This window comes from Protopterus annectens, chromosome 10.part0 (genome assembly GCF_019279795.1).
Source record: "Protopterus annectens isolate FY-2018-M chromosome 10.part0, PAN1.0, whole genome shotgun sequence".
NCBI lineage: Eukaryota > Metazoa > Chordata > Ceratodontiformes > Protopteridae > Protopterus > Protopterus annectens.
In genome coordinates this window covers 1623147236-1623165002 of record NC_056744.1, presented here as the reverse complement: position 1 = coordinate 1623165002, position 17767 = coordinate 1623147236, and the positions used below count along the sequence as shown (strand labels likewise).

Genomic DNA, 17767 nt, shown 5'->3' with positions numbered 1-17767 from the left:
AATAATCCCCAGTCTCCATCTTCTAATTCAGTAATCTCTGTTCTATCAGTTGTTACAAAGAAATGAACATCACGGTAATCTTATTAATCCCACTGTTTTCATTGCTTATTACATTTACAAGCATACAAATGTCATCCAAGCTGGCTTTGTACATCCACAGCTTGAGCCATGTTGTCATCTTCAGCATACCTCTCAACCTGGAAACATCAAAAATTTGGACAAAGGCCCATGAAAAATAGGTACAAAACTGTAGCCTGATTAACATAGAATTTGCATACCTAATGATGTAACCCTGCCCACCCTAATGGAAGTGTGGGATACCAGCTTTCAAACACAAACTGAAGAACAGACAAAAAAATATGGCTCCAGTGTCCCCCTGCAGAAATTTCAATGTCCCATTACCTGGCTATTCTAAACTTCTCTTTCCCTGAAGAACTGTGCAGTACAAGAAATCAGGAAAAAAACAAAATTTATTTGGGGAGGACAAAGACCCCAAACCGGGGACACATTTTAAACATTGCTTGTATAATCTTATAAAGTTGCTAGAATAAAATGTTGTGTTACCATGTGTTTCCTAAAAGATAGGAAGAAAAGCTTAAATGGCAATTTATTTAGTGGATTCAGTTCTCACTGATTTGCCAGTATACAATAAAATTTATGTTTTTTAACATTTGTTTACTGGGAAAGTCTGACTTGGAACAAAGCTAATTTTCAGTAGAGGCCTGGAGAGAAATGATTCAGATGTATATCTTTGTATTGTGGGAGGAAACTGGAGCACCCAGAGAAAACCCACACAAACACATGGAGGACATGCAGACTCCACACCGAAGGCACTTCAACCAACAATCGTACCAGAGAACCTTTTGATGTGAGGCAATAACACTACCACTGCACCATCCAAATTTTAAGAAGAGTAGACCAAAAGTATGAGACAAACACATTCCAGACATTATGTGCAAATTTGTGCAGTTGAGCACTATAACTCCTTCACAAAGAAGGCACTTCAGCCATGAATCGAACCAGAGAACCTCTTGCTGTGAGGCAACAACACTACTGCTGCACCATCCAAATTTTATGAGGAACAGACCAAATGTATGTGCCAAACACATCCCAGACATTCTGTAAAAATTTGTACAGTTGAGAGGCTATAACTCCTTCAATCAGAAGTGGTGGTATGGGTAGAGAACTCAGGCTCTTGCTTCCTTGTACCTAAGGTACAGGGTTTGAGCCAGTGTAACCCTAACCACTAGGTATATCGATCTGGGGCATTACACACACACACACACACACACACACACACACACACACACACACACACACACACACACACACACACACACACACACACACACACACACACACAATAACCTACACATAAAAAATGCAGCATATTTCAAATAAATAAAGCAGCAGTAAATAACCTTCACATAAATGCAGCGGTGAACGCAATTCAAATTGCATGCATTCCAACTTCTGAATGGCATCAGCAGCACATAAACATCCAGAGATGGAAGTAAATGCATTACTGCAGCAATAATCCCAACACATGGGTGTTCTACTGTATATACAAACTAAAGTGCTTTACCTGGAAAGAACAGGAATAAATGGAGCAATAAATGTCAATTGCTAAAAATCTCAGTGTTCAGGCTTCTCTCTGACTCATCTGTCCTGCCCCTCTTGTAAACTCACTCACTCGGCCCAGAGCAGCCCTCAGCTGAATTCCGACAGACTGCTCATGAAGCTAATGTCACCACACAAGCCTCCACGTGATGACATCAGTCCGTAAAAATGTCGGGAAATTCAGAAATTAAGGGGTACCACCCCACTATTTGAACCTCAAAAACTGGTAAAAACCAAGAGATTTGGTACGGTTGAGAGGTATGATCTTCAGTCATCCTCCTCTTTTTTTCTTACAGTAATATTCTTTGATCCTTCCATGTTCAATTTTGATTTCTCACTTTTCAGCTAGCTCTTGCCTCTTTTTTCTGCCTTTACTTTTGGAAAAAATGACTGAAACCTTTTTTTCTAAACTGAAGGTGCTCTGAACAACATTATCATTCCCTGTAATCTGTGTGTTACATAGGAAGGCAGTATTCTTTTTAGTATGTATTTTCTTTACATTGTAGACATCAATCAATTTCTTTTTTTTCTTATTGATTATGAACTTCTTCCGTTCATTGTTTCTTTAATTTTCTTCCACATGCTCTGAATCATCAGACTGCTGAATACTTGTACCCAGAATTCCAGAGGTGTCATTAGTAGTATAAATGGTATAAACTAGAGGTAAAACAACAAAATATAGTTTTTCCCCACAAAAAGTGAAAAATATAGGTAAAAAAGAAAATATAAACCAAAATAAATATTCTCTTACCAGACAATTGTGCAGTCAATCACAATAAACACAGGATTGTTTCAGATAAGCAGGTGTTACATAACATATGAGGTGTGACAGTAAAAGGAGTAGAGGGGTACTTAAATATATAAGCAACATGTTTAGTGAAGGCAATGAAAATTATTCATAGTTATTTCTAGAAGACAAAAAGTAGGTGATAAATTGAAGAGGCAATGACAAAGTTAATTAAATAAAGTGGAATAATAGGTTCATAGGTTCATAGGTAGGTACTAGGCTATCTGCCCGAAGGCATTTATAAGCCTAGCCGGAATGTGTTGGCTTTCGCCACCCCCTTAGATTAGTTCTCTGTGCCTCTGTCCAGCAGAGCCATTGAAGTGATCCCTGAGGTAAACTTTCTGTTTCCCATCCACTCGTCAAGGTTCTGTTGAAGAGGGTTAGCGAGGAGCTCTGCCTAATGTAGATTGGAATCTTTTTCCAAAGCATGGGAAGTCTCTGGGACAGGAATCTATCCCTCCAGCATGTCCTATTTATTGTTGTGGTGAGGTTTAGATCCCTGGAGCGTGTGGCTTGAGGGGATATGGTTTTCTTTAGGTGGAGCGTGTCCATCAATTCTGGTCGGACTTGGCCTTGTATGTCAGGCAGAGATCACCTCTGAGTAGGCGGTATGCAACCGAGTACAGCTGGAGTTTCTTCATTCGAGCTGCACAGGGCATCTGCTTGAGGCCAGTGATCCTCTTGGTGAGGAACTTCTGTGGTCTTTCCAGTTGTTACAGGTGTCTTGTAAGGTACATCCCAAATGGGCATTGTACTCTATGAGGGGTCTAATGAGTGATGCGTAGAGTGGCCCAATGACCTCTTTCTATCTAGATCCAAACTTTTTTGTGATTAGGTGGGCCACATAGAAGGATTTTCTAACCACTTTGGCAATGTGATTATCAAAGGAGAGGTTACTATCTACTTGGGTCCCCAGATCCCTTATTATGTCTTCTGTATTTAGGAGGCTACCACCTATGTGGTAGTTTGTGGGTACTTTGTTTTTTTTCCATAGGGGATGACTATGCACTTTTTGGCATTTAGCTTGAGGACATGGTTTTGACACCAGGTATCTGTCTCAGTGAGACCCTTTTGGAGGATGTCTGTGTCAGCCGGAGAGTCAGTTATAGCCCCTAGTTTGCAGTTGTCTGTGAACTTGGTCAGCCATAGTCCTCCTGTAATTGCCTGTACCTCTGAGAAGTATATGCTGAACAGGAGGGGTCCTAGGACTGAGCCCTGGGGAATGCCACTTGTAACTGTTTTAGAGTCAGACCTAGCTCCCGCAACTCTTACCATGTGGGTTCTGTCTGTGAGCCAGTTGGCAACCCATCTTATGTTTGAAGGTTTCCAATATCTTTGTTAATGAGATCCATGATGATGTGCTCCATAACTTTGCAGACCAAGCTAGTCAGGCTTATAGGGCAATAGTTTCCGGGGTCCATTTTGGCTCCAACTTTGTGGAGCGGAATAACCGTTGCTGTGCACCACTCTGTGGGTATGTAGCCTGTGGAGAGGCTGAGTTTAAACAGTGTGTTTAGGTGAGGGGTTTGTTCATCTTTGAACTCGTGTAGGACGCAGCCTGGGACACAGTCCGGTCCCATTGATGCTGTGTTTTTGGCTTCAGAGAGGGCTGTTTTGACCTGAGTGTCTGTGATTTCAGGGGCACTACATTCTTCTGGTATAGTTATGGGCCATTGTGGGGGTGAGAGGAGGTGAAGTTTCCACTGAACCTGTCCGCCAGGATGTTGGCTATATCGGTCGGTTCAGTGTATTTTGTGCCATTTTGCACTAACTCCGAGCCAATCTGTGAATTGCACTTAGATTCTTGACATAACTAAAGAATGCCTTGTGGTTATCTTTGATGTCCATGGCAATTTTTCTTTCAAAGCTAGCCTTGGATGATTTTATGAGGGAACGTAGTTTCTTGCTGATACTGATCAGGGATGTCTTCCCTTCTTGGGATTTTATTCTTTTCTGTACTAGTTTCCTCCTTCTATTGTATAGCTTATTTATGGCAGGGGTCCACCATACTGGTTTCCTTTTCTTGGAGGAGTGAGTCTTGGTTTTGTTTGGGATAGCATGATCCATGCATTCTTGTAGGTGCCCATAGAGTGTATTAGTAAAGGATTTTGCAGCTTGGACAACGTTATCCTTTAGCATGGGGGCTTTGAAACTTCCCACCTCGGTCATAAGAAATGTGAAGTTTGGTTTTGAAAAGTTTTTCACTGTGGTTTCTTTGACCGGGGGTGGTGGCGGAATGTGGATATCCTGAGTGATTAGTTTATAGTCAGATCTAACCAGCGAGGGGTTGACCTCCGGTAAGGAACACCAGTCGCCCATGTTGGTGATGACCAGGTCCAATATGTTGTCACCTCTGGTGGGGGTGTTGACCAGTTGATCCAGAGCATTTGAGTTTATGAATTCTAGGAAATGTTGGGCAAGGGAGTTCATACTTGAGTAGTTCTCCCAGTTAATGTTTGGGTAATTGAAATCACCCAATATCAGGGTGTTTGGTAGGACCTTTATGTTTCCCAGTGTTTCCAGGAATGCAGAGTGGGGGTCCTGGGACATGGTGGGTAATCTGCAGCAAGCTATAATTTGAATAGCAGTTTTGCTCATTGTTAGCTGCACGTGGATGATCTCTGAAGCATCTTGCTGTGCCTCTAACCTGGACATGTGGGTATCCTTGATGAATATGGATACTCCCCTGCCTTTTGTATTTCGGTCCAGGTTTTGTGGCTGAAATGTATGGTATGAGTTGTAGCCTGGTAGTGCTGGGCTGCTCTCTGGAGCCTTAAACCAGGTTTCTGTTACTGCACATATATCGATCTTCTCCATACTGAGGAGTGCCTCGAGTGTGTGCATTTTGAGGTTTAGACTTTTGGCATTGAACAGCATTACCTTCAGTTTTTTGTTACTTGTGCTATTTATGGTAGTGGGTTTGTCTTTTGAGCCTTGCCTAAAAAAGGCACTATGGGGGTGGCAAGAACCTTTGCCAGTATTCGAAAGCCTAAGGGTGACAGGTGCAAACCATCTCTAGCGAAGCAGCGTAGCTTGTCGAGCATGTCATCCCAGGCTGACAGACACTGGATCCCCTTTGAATGACACCAGAAGCTTAGCCAATTGTTGAAATTGATAATTTTTTTCTCTATACCATGGTATCATTCTTGGTGAGGGCAGGATGCTACTCAGGGTCAGAGTCATAGATTATTTCAAGATGTGTCTTGAAGTATAAGAAATGATGTAGAAGGAAAAGGATTACTAAAAATCAATGTGAGTCTGCAGGCAGGAAGGGGAGGGATCTGTGTAGTAATAGGAGATTCTTAGGTAGGTATAAATATAGTTGTGGGGTGGGTGTGAATTGAGGGGTAGGGTAGGGAGTGGAGTGAACCTGAATGGAGCGGACAGACCTGAGCTAGGTGTGTTTCTGACTATTAGAAACAGTCAGTTTCATTAAGCATCTGTGAGTTAGCATTACCAATGTAAGGGTCTATATTAGAACACCGAAGTTTCAAAACTTTGAGTGTTCTAATATCGAACCCTAGTCACCGAAAATTTAAAACATCGAACATACAGAACAGTGAATTTTTTCCTAGGGAAAAAATTTGCTATTCCAAACAGATACACACAACACAAGAACACCAAACAAACAGCAATCCACACACATACACCTAAACTCTTACACCTAACCCTACACTAAACTAAAGATAAACCACTAACTATCCACTTATCTTAACCCAAACCCTAACCCTAAGGTCCATCACTATCGCACAGTCACCTCTCCCGCGCCCTAACCCTAACTCACCTACCCCACCCTAACCCTCACGTCCACACAATCACACACTTACCTGACCCGCGCTCTAACCCTAACTCACCTAACCCGCCCTAATCCTCACATCCACACAATCGCACACTTACCTGAACCCGACCTATAAGTTTCCACCATAGCACTGAAAATACCGAAGCAGCAGAGCGAAAAATATTAGCAACAGAAACAGACAACCAAATTCTTTCCCTAGGAAAAAATTTGTTTTTCTGTTTCTTCGATATTTTCAGCATTCGCTGAAAATGGGTCGATATTAAAACACTCGAAGTTTTGAAACTTCGGTGTTCTAATATAGACCCCAATATAATTATAGAGAAAAAGGTAACAGAACTGTCACCAGCTATAAATGCCTTTAATATACTTTTGTCAGAGTTCAGTATGGGAAGGAAAACAAATGGATATATAACTGATAGACTGTGTTTTTTTTGTTTGTTTGTTTTTTTTTTTTTTAAGATAAACAGCTTGGGTTGTCAGTATGGGCCAGTGTTCTCAGTAGGCTTAGATGTTTACTTTTTCAATGGAGGACAAGTTGCTCATGAGTAAGAAAGCCATACATATAAGATATAATGGATTTAACAAGCCTAAATTACTTTAAAACATGAAGTGGCCTTTTCCTTTAGAGGAAGCTCAGTGGCACATATGGTTTTAGCAGCTTGCCTAATGACACCAAAAGGTATCGGTCTGTATATTGTCCACACTGAAAAAGGTTTTTTGCAGAGAAACTGATGACTTCCAATATTGTGTGGAAGGTGCAATCTTGCAAGGCAAATGGCACCCAAAGTTGTCAGACTATACATTGTTCGCACTAAAAACGATTTGGGTCTATCTTTGCTTACCAAATTAAAAAAAAAAAATCAGAGCAAAACAATGAAAGAAAAACAATGAAATGCAAAAGCAGTGAACACCAATAACAGCAAAAAAACTACATTGAATGGCCATAGTCGGCCAACATCCCACATAGAACAAACCAAGACAGGGGGCTGCACCGTCCACCCCCCCCCCAACTATATATGCCAACTCTGTGATCACACTACAGTGGAGAATAGGGCAAATTTAGTAGGTTCCCTTCACTTACCTTATGCATCGTGTTACTTCCTGGTTGGCCAATTATGGCCATTCGATGTAATTTTTTTCACTGTTTGCTTGTTTTCCATTTCGCTCTTTTTCTTTCATTTTTTGCAGTTTGGGTTTTTTTTAATTCAGTGAGTGAACATAGAACCAAATTTTTGGTAGGCTGAAATTCTTCCAGCACTAATTTTATGCAGGATGGTAGGAAAACTGATAACTTTCGACACTGTGTAGAAGGAGTGATCTTCCATGCTCTTAGCAGCTATGATCCTTTGTGCATGTGGGGGGGTGGGCTATCCAATGAGTTACAATAGGGATTAACATTTATTTGCAAAATAGATAGAACATGTTGGAGGATGGCTTTGTATCACAGAGAATACCACTTCTATGGAACTGTCTTCCAGTCAACATAAAGCAAAGTAGTTCTCTTATGCTATTCAAACATAATTTGAAAGAATGGACAGGTAGCCATAAATTCACTTCTGGTTTAGCACCCCTGACCCTCCTGGATAGCAGAAAAATGTAAATGTCCCAACTTATCCTTGTTCGGCCCATCTCTGGGTTATTTGTGTGCAGTGGATAAAGGCAAAACAACATAGACCACATATCTTGACCTTGGAAAAGTATTCAACACCATCCGACAGATAAACCCTTCCAGCTAAATGTCAGTCCCTATTGTAATTCAATGGATAGTAAATTGACTCACAAATAGAAACAAGAAAATTAGTGCAGATGGTTCTATCATAGCTCTCAACTTCTTAATGCAAGAAACAGGTACAAAGCCCAAAAAAACGAGGGAACAAATGTTCAAAATTCCGGACAGATTAAGTACTGCCTTTACATACTTAGGAAACTGATGGAACAGTAGGGTTTAGATTAGCATACTTTTCTGAAGAATATGCAGTCTGAAACTCAAATGCCTGTCATTATTTAGGAATAGCAATTAATTATTTGTCAGACAGAAAACTACAAGTGAGGAACACATACCAAAAGTGTGATGGCAAAATCAGAGGCATTCTGCAAAGTTAGCACAGAGGAGTAAAGCACCAAAGAATTAATGAGCTGCTTCCTGTAAACAAGGTTACAGGGTTTGATTCCTTTCACCGCCATTTGCCTGCCATGTGACTCTGAGCAAGTCACTTAACTAGAATGTGCTCCTTGGTCACCCTCTGAAAAGGGACACTTGTGTTCAGTGAGCATACGCATTAACAAATGTACATAAAAAAATCAGGGACAATTAGGAGTGTACTTCATTTCAAGAAAGTCTTCATTTTGAATCTTAAAAAGTCCATATTTCTTGGTGATCCACACTGAAAGGGTCTGTCAAACATTCATTCCTAAGAATTTTTTAAATTGATACTCCCTGGACCAAACTGTCCATAACTTTACCAGGGTCAGAAATAGCCTACATCTAGCTCTCACAAACTCAGCTCCAGCCTATCCTCTGCCCACAGTTGGTCCTTCAGTTGCTAAGTTTGATCACCAGCTGGTTACCTTTACTCTCAGAACATCCAATCCCATGGCTACCAATACCACTCTCTTTAGAGGGACTTCAGAAAAGCTAATATTTATAACTGTTTGACAAAATTGCAAAATTCACCTATGGTAATCCCAATATGGACCTTGGATATGTTTCCAGTTATGAAAAGGATCTTTATTCTCATTTAGATAAATTCATTGATAGGCAGCCCCCACCCAGGCCCAAATGCAGTAAAAATTTCCATCCCTCCCTCTATTGATTAGTAGATAAAAATAAACTTTACAACAGAGTGAAGAAACACCTGAGATTACCTTCTAAGGCCAGAACCTCTCATCACAATGAAAACATAAAATGCCTCATGAAGAAAGTAAAGGCAGATATTAAGATAAATAATGCCTTTCATGACTGTAGGCTTGCTTCTTTGGCTTAGCTCTGTTAGAAAACTAAGGAATAATTCACATCAGTGTTCAGAATAATAGCACCTACTATTCAAATTCTAACAACATCACCAACATATTGGCTAACAATTTTGCTGCAAATTTTTCCCCTGAAACTGTCATGCCCACCTCAAACTTAATGGAGTCACTTTCCTCAAGTAACTCCAAGGACCAAATCCTTAAAGTGATCTCTGAAACCAAAAATACCTCTTTAATGGGTACCAACAATATTCCAGGTTGCCTTATAAACAGTGACAACCAGAACCTTGCTGATCCACTCTGTAAGTTGTTCAACCTAAGCCTTGTCACAGGCTGTGTTCCCAATCAGTGGCACAATGCAGTGGTAATGCCCCTTCATAAGGATGGCCCCGCCACTGACCAAAGCAACTACAAACCCATTAACCTTACTAATCTTGTCTGCAAAGTCATGAAATTCATTATCGTTCACCTTATAAACCAGGGAATTAAGACTTTAATCAGGTGGTAAGGTGGATTGCAAACTGACTGAAGGGCAGAGCACATGTTGCCAGGGTCAGTGATGCCTCTTTGTTTAAAGAAAAGGTGACCAGTGACATTCCTTGGGGGTCCACATTGGGTGCCTTCTTTTTACTATTTACAGCAAGTATCACTGGGTGACTAAGTTCATCAGTGACTGCAAGTTGGGTGTAGTTTCAAATCAACAAATGACTGAAATAACCTTCAAGTGGAAGTATCATGCTTTAACCCCTGATGCACAGAGGAAGGGCAGTATAATCTCCTTTAGAAAACAGCAAATTTCTACCACCTACTGCTTCTGCCACACCACAGCCTCCATTGAGTCTGTTATCAGAGACCTAGGCACCTAGTTAGACAATCCCTCTCCTTTGATCACCATGTAGCAACTATAGTCAGGAAATTCTTTTATATGCCAGGTAATCATCTCTTCCAAAACTAAGGAAGTTTTATTGTTCCTCTGTACTTTGCCCTGGTTTGACACATTATAGAATATAATGCATCTTTTGGCATCTATCTTGTTAGGCATATTAAAAAAAAAAACAAAAGACTGTAGCAGTTCTTAATGAAAAACATCTCAGGCATCAAAAATCCTAGCAATCTGGGAATGCTGGTGATGTTTTTCTGTACTGTGTGTCATACAGACTCTTAAAGAGAGATGCAAGCCTTTCTTTACATGAGCTCAGGGATCGCATTATCTGAAACCTCCTTTTTCTCAGTGTGTTCAGTGGTTTAGCCAGCAGCAGTAGGACACAAGACCTGAATCTACATGAGGGCATAAATAAAACTAAATGGGGAGATAGGTTCACCAGTTAGTGCCACTGCCTCCCATTGTATGTCAAGCAGTGCAATTCTCTGGCTGCCTTCAAACATAGCATAGACACTTGGATGGGTACCCTAAAATATACTCCAGAACTTACAGGCTTTGCCCACTTGAAAAGGTTGGTAGAGCTAAGGGTGGTTATTGGCAAGGCTCATATGGTCTCTAGTCTAAACAGCCTTGTAATTCCTTTACTATCCATGGTAAATAATACTGACTCATTAATCCATTCAAATAACTTTTTATAACTATGAAGTAACACATTGTAATCATCATGTGAGCTTTATAATTGAATTTGACAGTAAAATGTTAGTAAGTTCTCTACATTTTGTCAATTTGTTCCACATTATAAAAGGTAACATTTTAGAGATGGAAGGTTGGGATATATACCACTCACAGATATCCATACATACCTCTTAATCTCAGCACAAGAATTCTGGAATAAAGCCAAAAATAAAGGGCAGACAAATGCCCCACATCTAAGACAGATTTTAAATATCGCTGTTATAAACTTAGAAAGTTGCTAGAATACCACATTTTTCATTAACATGCATTTCTAGAAGGATGTGAGGTCTGAAACCCAAATGTCTGTCATTATTTAATAAATTAAATTCTGAATGATTTGCCAGAAAACTATTTTATGAGGCAAAAATCTGGATATTACGCAAAAGTCTGGACAGAGTTGGGAGGTATGGTTCCATCTGGTTTCCTGCTAAAAAATAAAATTAATAAACTTGGTTCAAAAAATTCACTCCAATTTTGTTGCGTAGACTATGTTCCTTTTACATAACTTTACAGAAATACTTCTGCCTTCCCCTTGAATTAATGCACCAGAGCTGCTGCTTTGGTCTACAAAATTAAATTAAAACAAATACCTAAAAGAAAAAAAAAACACCCCTGAAGATCCACAAAGCATCTTCCAGTAATCACTGTAATCTCTAATTATAAGACTAGAGCTTACCAGGAAAACACTGTGTTTGTTTGGTTGTTAAGCCACGTACTAATAGGACATAAGTTCATTACCTGCCTCCTATTACTGCGTTGACACAGCAGGGTAAATTATATTACTGCACTAGTGAAAATGTAATTCAAGCTATTTATTTATTTTTTTAGATACAGCTGAGGAGCCAGGAGTCAAGGACAAAGTCCATGATTATATTTAAAGTGTGAGGGGTGGCCACTCACCCCTCCTTACCCTATGGTTCCAGCATCCTTGCATCCAAAGAATAGTGCATCAGGACTGTGGTACCTAAACTTTAAAAAAATTGAAGCCATGCAACTCAGGCCAACCTGACTTCTCTCTTAGTTTAGTTGATACATTTAAGTACCTACATTTTTGTTAGATCCTCACCTACCCTACTCCATGCACATAGAAAACATGTTGCCAAAGTCAAAGCAGTCATAGGAACCTGCAATAAAGTCTCTCACATCTTGAGTTCTGTAACTAGGGACACCATTCCAAAGGGGTTATTCTACCCACCCTTTGCCATTCATTTTCACAGCATCCTTCTCAAACTGTCACTGCCTATAGATGGCATTAAATAATGTCTTCTTTGTCATGCAGGCCCCCTAAATGGGACCATCACTCATTCTAAATGTGCTTCTATTGCAAAGACAACAGTAACATCCTCTTCCTCACTTGTCAGTAACATTCTGAAGGTGAAACGTTGCTTTACTTTCAGATTCCTATAAAATCTAGAGACTACTCATGGTGCCTTCAGAATTGTTCTCTAGACTCGATGATCCTAACCATGCTTCATTATTGACTTGAAAGTTTCATCCTGGCCTTCTCCTTCTAAACATCAAAGCTTTGTAACTTAGTCTCTGCAAGGCAGGGCTTCTTCATTTCTGCATTTGTTTATAGCTAACTTACATGCCCACTGTAAAAGGCTACCTATAGCTGTGGCAACTTAGTATGGTTAAGTAGGCTCTAGGAATAAATTGTATTGTTGTAATTTGTGTCTGGGTTTTGCTTTTGTGTCCTGTTCTCAGTACAGTGGTAATAAATAATGTTGTAATTCACTGTATTTTAGTTATTGTAATTTTGTACTGTTCTCTTGCCATATTGAAACAGATCATAGCTGGCATAGCTCCCATGGGTCTAGACAGCCAGCCGACATAAATAATTGCATAATAACATAGTGTGTAATGGCCAGGTTCATGCTGTATGGATGTTGTGGCTGATGAGATTCAAACCCAGATCGGTAGGCCAGAACCATAACTGCCATACCCCTTACTAAATATGCTGTTATAGAAGGGTGATGACTGGGGCAGTAATTTGGCATCATATCATAGAAGGTTAAGAGAATAAGCAGCCATAAACTTTCATCCTGTAGTCCTGGTTTTGATTTTCTGCATCTGTACTTGCAAAATGTGACTATCAAGCAAGTCATTTTACAAGACAGTGTAGCTGGGTCTTTCTTCATGATAAAAAGCTGTGCCTAGTGGGCTTACGTGTCTAACAAATGAACAGTAAAGACCAAACTGATTTTGCAACAGGTAAATAAAAAATAAAATACTATTATGGTTGTTCATTTTACAGCAGTGTTGAATCCACTATTGCATGGGCACTGTCTTGTCTACACTGCATATGTCACAGGGACAACAGTACCATCCCTTCTGTGGTGCAGAGAAGACCTTGCATTTCTTCCACATTAAATGCTAGACATCATGAGGAGCTTTACACTGTCCTTATCCAACACTATACTTAATGTTTAAGAGTATTTTGTCTGACATACATGTGCCACAGATAGCTGTGTCTGTTTCTGGGTCAGTTTATTACTGTTTTGCAGGACATCTTTGAGCTTCTGTCATCTCACTGTGTCTTTTGCTGTTTGTTTTTCCAGGACACAAGAGAGTATGAAGTATCTATCTGATAAGGGGACAACAGACCCTCAAGAGGAAGAGGAGGATAAAGAGGATGCATCAGCAAGTTGTTTCCTGCCAATGATGTTTTGATTCAGTTTCAGAGACTCACCCTTTAATCTTGTGACCCTTGTCCTTTGGCCTACGCTCCCATCGCATACACCTTGTTCCCACGTCTGCTTTATAACCCTGACCTTACATCACAGGTCACATCTTTTTATCCCTTTGTTCTTATTAGTGCCAATACCTGTTGAATGTGTTTGGGGCAGCCATTTCTCTGCATGGGTTGGGGGGGGAAGCAGAGGTGAAATGGAAGCAGCAAGACCTCTTTGTAAATTATGAAATATGCTAATTTTAATAGAGGATTAATAATATCCTAAAAGCTGCTGCCCCTGTCTTTTTTGAACCAGCATTAATAGTGCCAATGTAATTCTGCTTTGTTCGCAACAGAGTTTTTGTGCTATAAGCATTCAACCAGAGAGAAAGAGCAATATGCACCTCCTACCCTTCCTCACCTTCCTACAAGGTGAACGTCACTTTTCCTGAACACATGACTGCTCTTTCATGGCTTTCATCAACTGTGTAAATTTGTAAATTAGTCAACCAATCATATAAGCTAACCCATGTGACATCTATTTCCCAGGTTTGGAGGTCTGAAACAAATCATGAAAAAAAAAACTGTCTTTGTGGCCAAAAATGGACAAAACATGTATTACATAAGTTGCTGAAATAATTCAAAAGCCTAATAATAGCATGACCTTGTATCAAACACTTGTTTTCCATCCTCTTGACATACACATTTAATGCAGTATTTCGAGACTATATTATTTCTAGTTGGGTAAAACATCTTTATTTGTTGGGATAAACAAGCCTGGTAATGTGATAGCCTTGATGTTAGTGTGGATGAAGCGGGGTTATTGGAGAATGAACTGGTGAGCTGTGTACAGAAGCAGTGGATTTGAGTTGATTTTGTTTCCAGATGATGAAACCATACTAGGAGTTCAAGCAGTTTGTATAAAAAGCAGATAGGGCTGAAAGAAAAAATAAAAAACGTCATTCAAATATATTGGACACGGGATCTCTCAGTTCCTAGTACTTTCAGTTGTTCCACTAATCTGTGTTGATCAAACTGCCTTCTGAAACTCAGGGCCATTATCAAAAGGAGAGTATTTTTTTTTAGAACTTTGTCTTAGACTGTTCCAGAAGAAACAACTACCTGTTATCATGCGGTAACTTAGGAGTTGGTTGGCTATTTTGGAGCTGCAATATGTTAATAGAGGTTCTGAGATCCAAACCTACATTTACATGACATAATAGACGTTGTGCCATGATTCTTCTTCTTATGAATTCTAAAAAAGAACCTACTTGTTTCCGTACCTACGATCATGTTTACTTAGTGAGATCAGTTTTAAAGTTAGATAGATATTATCTGAGATTAGACTGCAGAATTCAAGTAATGGATATATTTGTCAGATTTTAAGAGTTGCATTAGGTAGTTGCTACCCTGTGGGATCATGGGAGAAGAGATGCACTGCCTATTATCGGTTATACAATTGTTGTGCTACTTTGACAAACCTGGTTGGCTACTAATACAGCAGTGATACTGTACTGGATCTAGGACTATTGAACGAAAGTTCAATAGTCCAAATCCACAATCACCGAACACACTTTAACGAAAGCACTTTCACCGAAAAAGCGCTTTCGTTAAAGTGTGTTAAAAAAAAACCCCACTAAATCTGCTTTCATGCAGGGGGCAAGCCATGTGGGGGGCTGTGCCCCCTACACCCCCCTACTTTAATATTCTTACTCTGAGATCACACTACAGTGAGAAGAAGTGAATATTCCCTTATCCGCACTGTAGTACGACCTCCGCAACAGGCATACTTATGCGAAAGTGCTTCTTCGGTGAAAAGCACTTTCATGTAAGTATGCCCAGCCAATAGTGATTCGGTGATGTTTTCCTTCGGGGATCAGTACAGATCCCACTGTACTATAACATCATCATGTCTGCTTTAACCACAGGAAAAAATAGCTAGAAGTGAAAACATAATTATTCAATGATAGCAGTAAGGTGCTTCAGGCATGAGTGCTACTGTGCAATAACGTCAATTTTGGGGCTTTGCTCCTCCTTATGGTATGAGTTTCTGTATCCAAGAGAGATGCTGTTACTGTATAACATATACTCTGCAGTACCCTGTAAATCAGTGGTAGCTTACTGGCCATTCTAATTCACCATGCATTCTTGGTAAGGTACAGTGAAATAACTCAGCAGACAGCCCAGAGCAGATAGTAGCAGAGCACCATAAATCGAACAGATTTCACTGTCAGCTGCTAGCATGGGATCTAGGGTAATAGAAGGCTGAGTTATCTCTTCTGTTATTAATATAAGCATTTTTAAAAGAAGCATGAGACAGCAGAAGCTGCTATCATCTATGGAATATTTAATGTCCTGCACTGAACTTTGTACCTTTAAAAAATTATTAAAGCTATTCATTATTTATGTTTTGGGAACTAGGCCGTGAAGCAAAAGACCCATTTTAGGAGAATGGAATAAATATGATTTAGAGATTCATTCAAGCCTGTAGCCTACACTAAAGAGGCTAGTTAGAAATAAACCCAGGACAGATGGATGGATATACTTTTACAGGAAGACTACATTCACCCTTGACTTTATTGCTAGCTTAAACTGGTCTGATAGCACAGCATGAGAACATCTGGTGGTGAAATTCCCACCTAATGGAACAAATTTGACATAGAACAACAGTGAAAAATGCAAAGCTTAGCTTTGTTGAAATACTTTTTAGGGTCAGGACGGATGTTACATGTCTCTGTAAGCCCTCTGTCTGACAGAGTCCTTACATCACCATAATGTAACTCCCATGGCTTGGGGGAAGGTTGGAAAGGGGGTTATATACTGTACCCGCTTTTCCCATTGTGTACATGTCTGGGTGTAGAATGACAAGGCAGCATGTTAATTGAGGAAAATCAGAAAATGATAAAGAAAGAGTTGAGACTCAGCTAAGACTATCCAGAATGGACATCGGCACCCTTCAGCACTACAGACGATAGTATTATCGTCTATTAATTGTTAATGTTCCTCTTCATACATTTGCACCAATGTAGTAAAAACACCATTCCTTTAGATTTTGGAAGGTATAGACTCAGGAAAGGATTGATTACTGTCTTCTGCCCTATTTAAGATCATTATGCATCTACCTATTTTCTAATATTCCACTTTATCCTTTACAGGGTTATGTGGACACTGCAGCCAATACCAGTGGCTAATGGGCAGAAATCTTTGAAACCATTCTGGATAGGGCACCAGTTTATCACAGAACACACAGACATAAATGTGCACGTTCACTGGAGAATGCCAGTTCACCTATTGCATGTCTTTGGGAGGTGGGGGGGTTCGATTTGTGCTCAAGAAGGACATGCAGATGTAGACTCCACACAGAAGACACCCTAGCTCAGAGAAAAAAAAATACAGAGAACTATTTGCTGTAAAGCAACAATGGTACTTGCTCATCCTCTGAACTAACCAGTTAATGCTTTTATACCAACTCTCTTTTTAAAGTATTCACTTATAATGTATTCATTCCTCTATGTAATGCATTTTTCCATTGTGTTTCAGTACATCTGCAAATATACAAAAAGACATTTTTCCCATTTTATTACAGTCTTAAAGCAGTAAGACTGCTGTATTGCGGTCGGACTATATGTGCACAAAAGAAAAGGTGTTATGTGTACAAATGTAATAAGCAGTAAATGTGAGACCACGGATGAGACAGTGATGCTACAGAGTAATGATGCAGTACAAAGTAAATTATGAGGTCACATGCTGCAGAATTCAAAGCTGGAAATTAGCATCACCGAGTTGTTCTCATGCTCAGTTCACTTATGTGTTAGAGCTTGATTTGTAGAATTTCACGCTGCATGTTGATTTAAATCATTACCTGACCAGTGGCTGTCCCCTTGACAGCCTTTTGTGGGAGTGCAATGCGATTATACACAGCTGGCTGCCTATAACAATGTGTGAATAATTCATTGATATCTGCTAAATGTAATATATATGGCAGCACACAACTGGCAAGGAATAACAACACTTAATTGTCATTTAATACTTAATTTACAGTTAGAGATCCAACTCATGCTCTGAAGTACTTACCCTGTCTTTCATTTTGTAGTATAACAAATTCCTTAGTTCATAGCTATATACTAGGCTAATGATCGCCCGGGCCTTTATAAGCCTAGTAATACAATCCAACCCAATTTTGTCCCCATGTATCCTGGGCTTTTATTAGGAGGATGCATGTTAGTTAGGAAGTTTCTAGAGGTTATGGGGGGGGGGGGTATGTTAGTTTGTGCATTACTGTCTGCCTCTGCCTATCAG

At 39.8% G+C, this 17767-nt stretch overlaps 1 protein-coding gene across 1 annotated transcript in view; it reads left to right on the top strand.

The window, feature by feature from the left end:
- Positions 1-15009, top strand: part of SEZ6L2 (seizure related 6 homolog like 2) — a 616191-nt gene extending 601182 nt beyond the window's left edge. The window contains exon 18 of the mRNA XM_044086316.1: positions 13356-15009. Within this exon, the coding sequence (XP_043942251.1) occupies positions 13356-13385 (30 nt within the window). The 3' untranslated portion in view covers positions 13386-15009. The remainder of the gene's footprint in view (positions 1-13355) is intronic.
- Positions 15010-17767: the final 2758 nt, after the last annotated feature.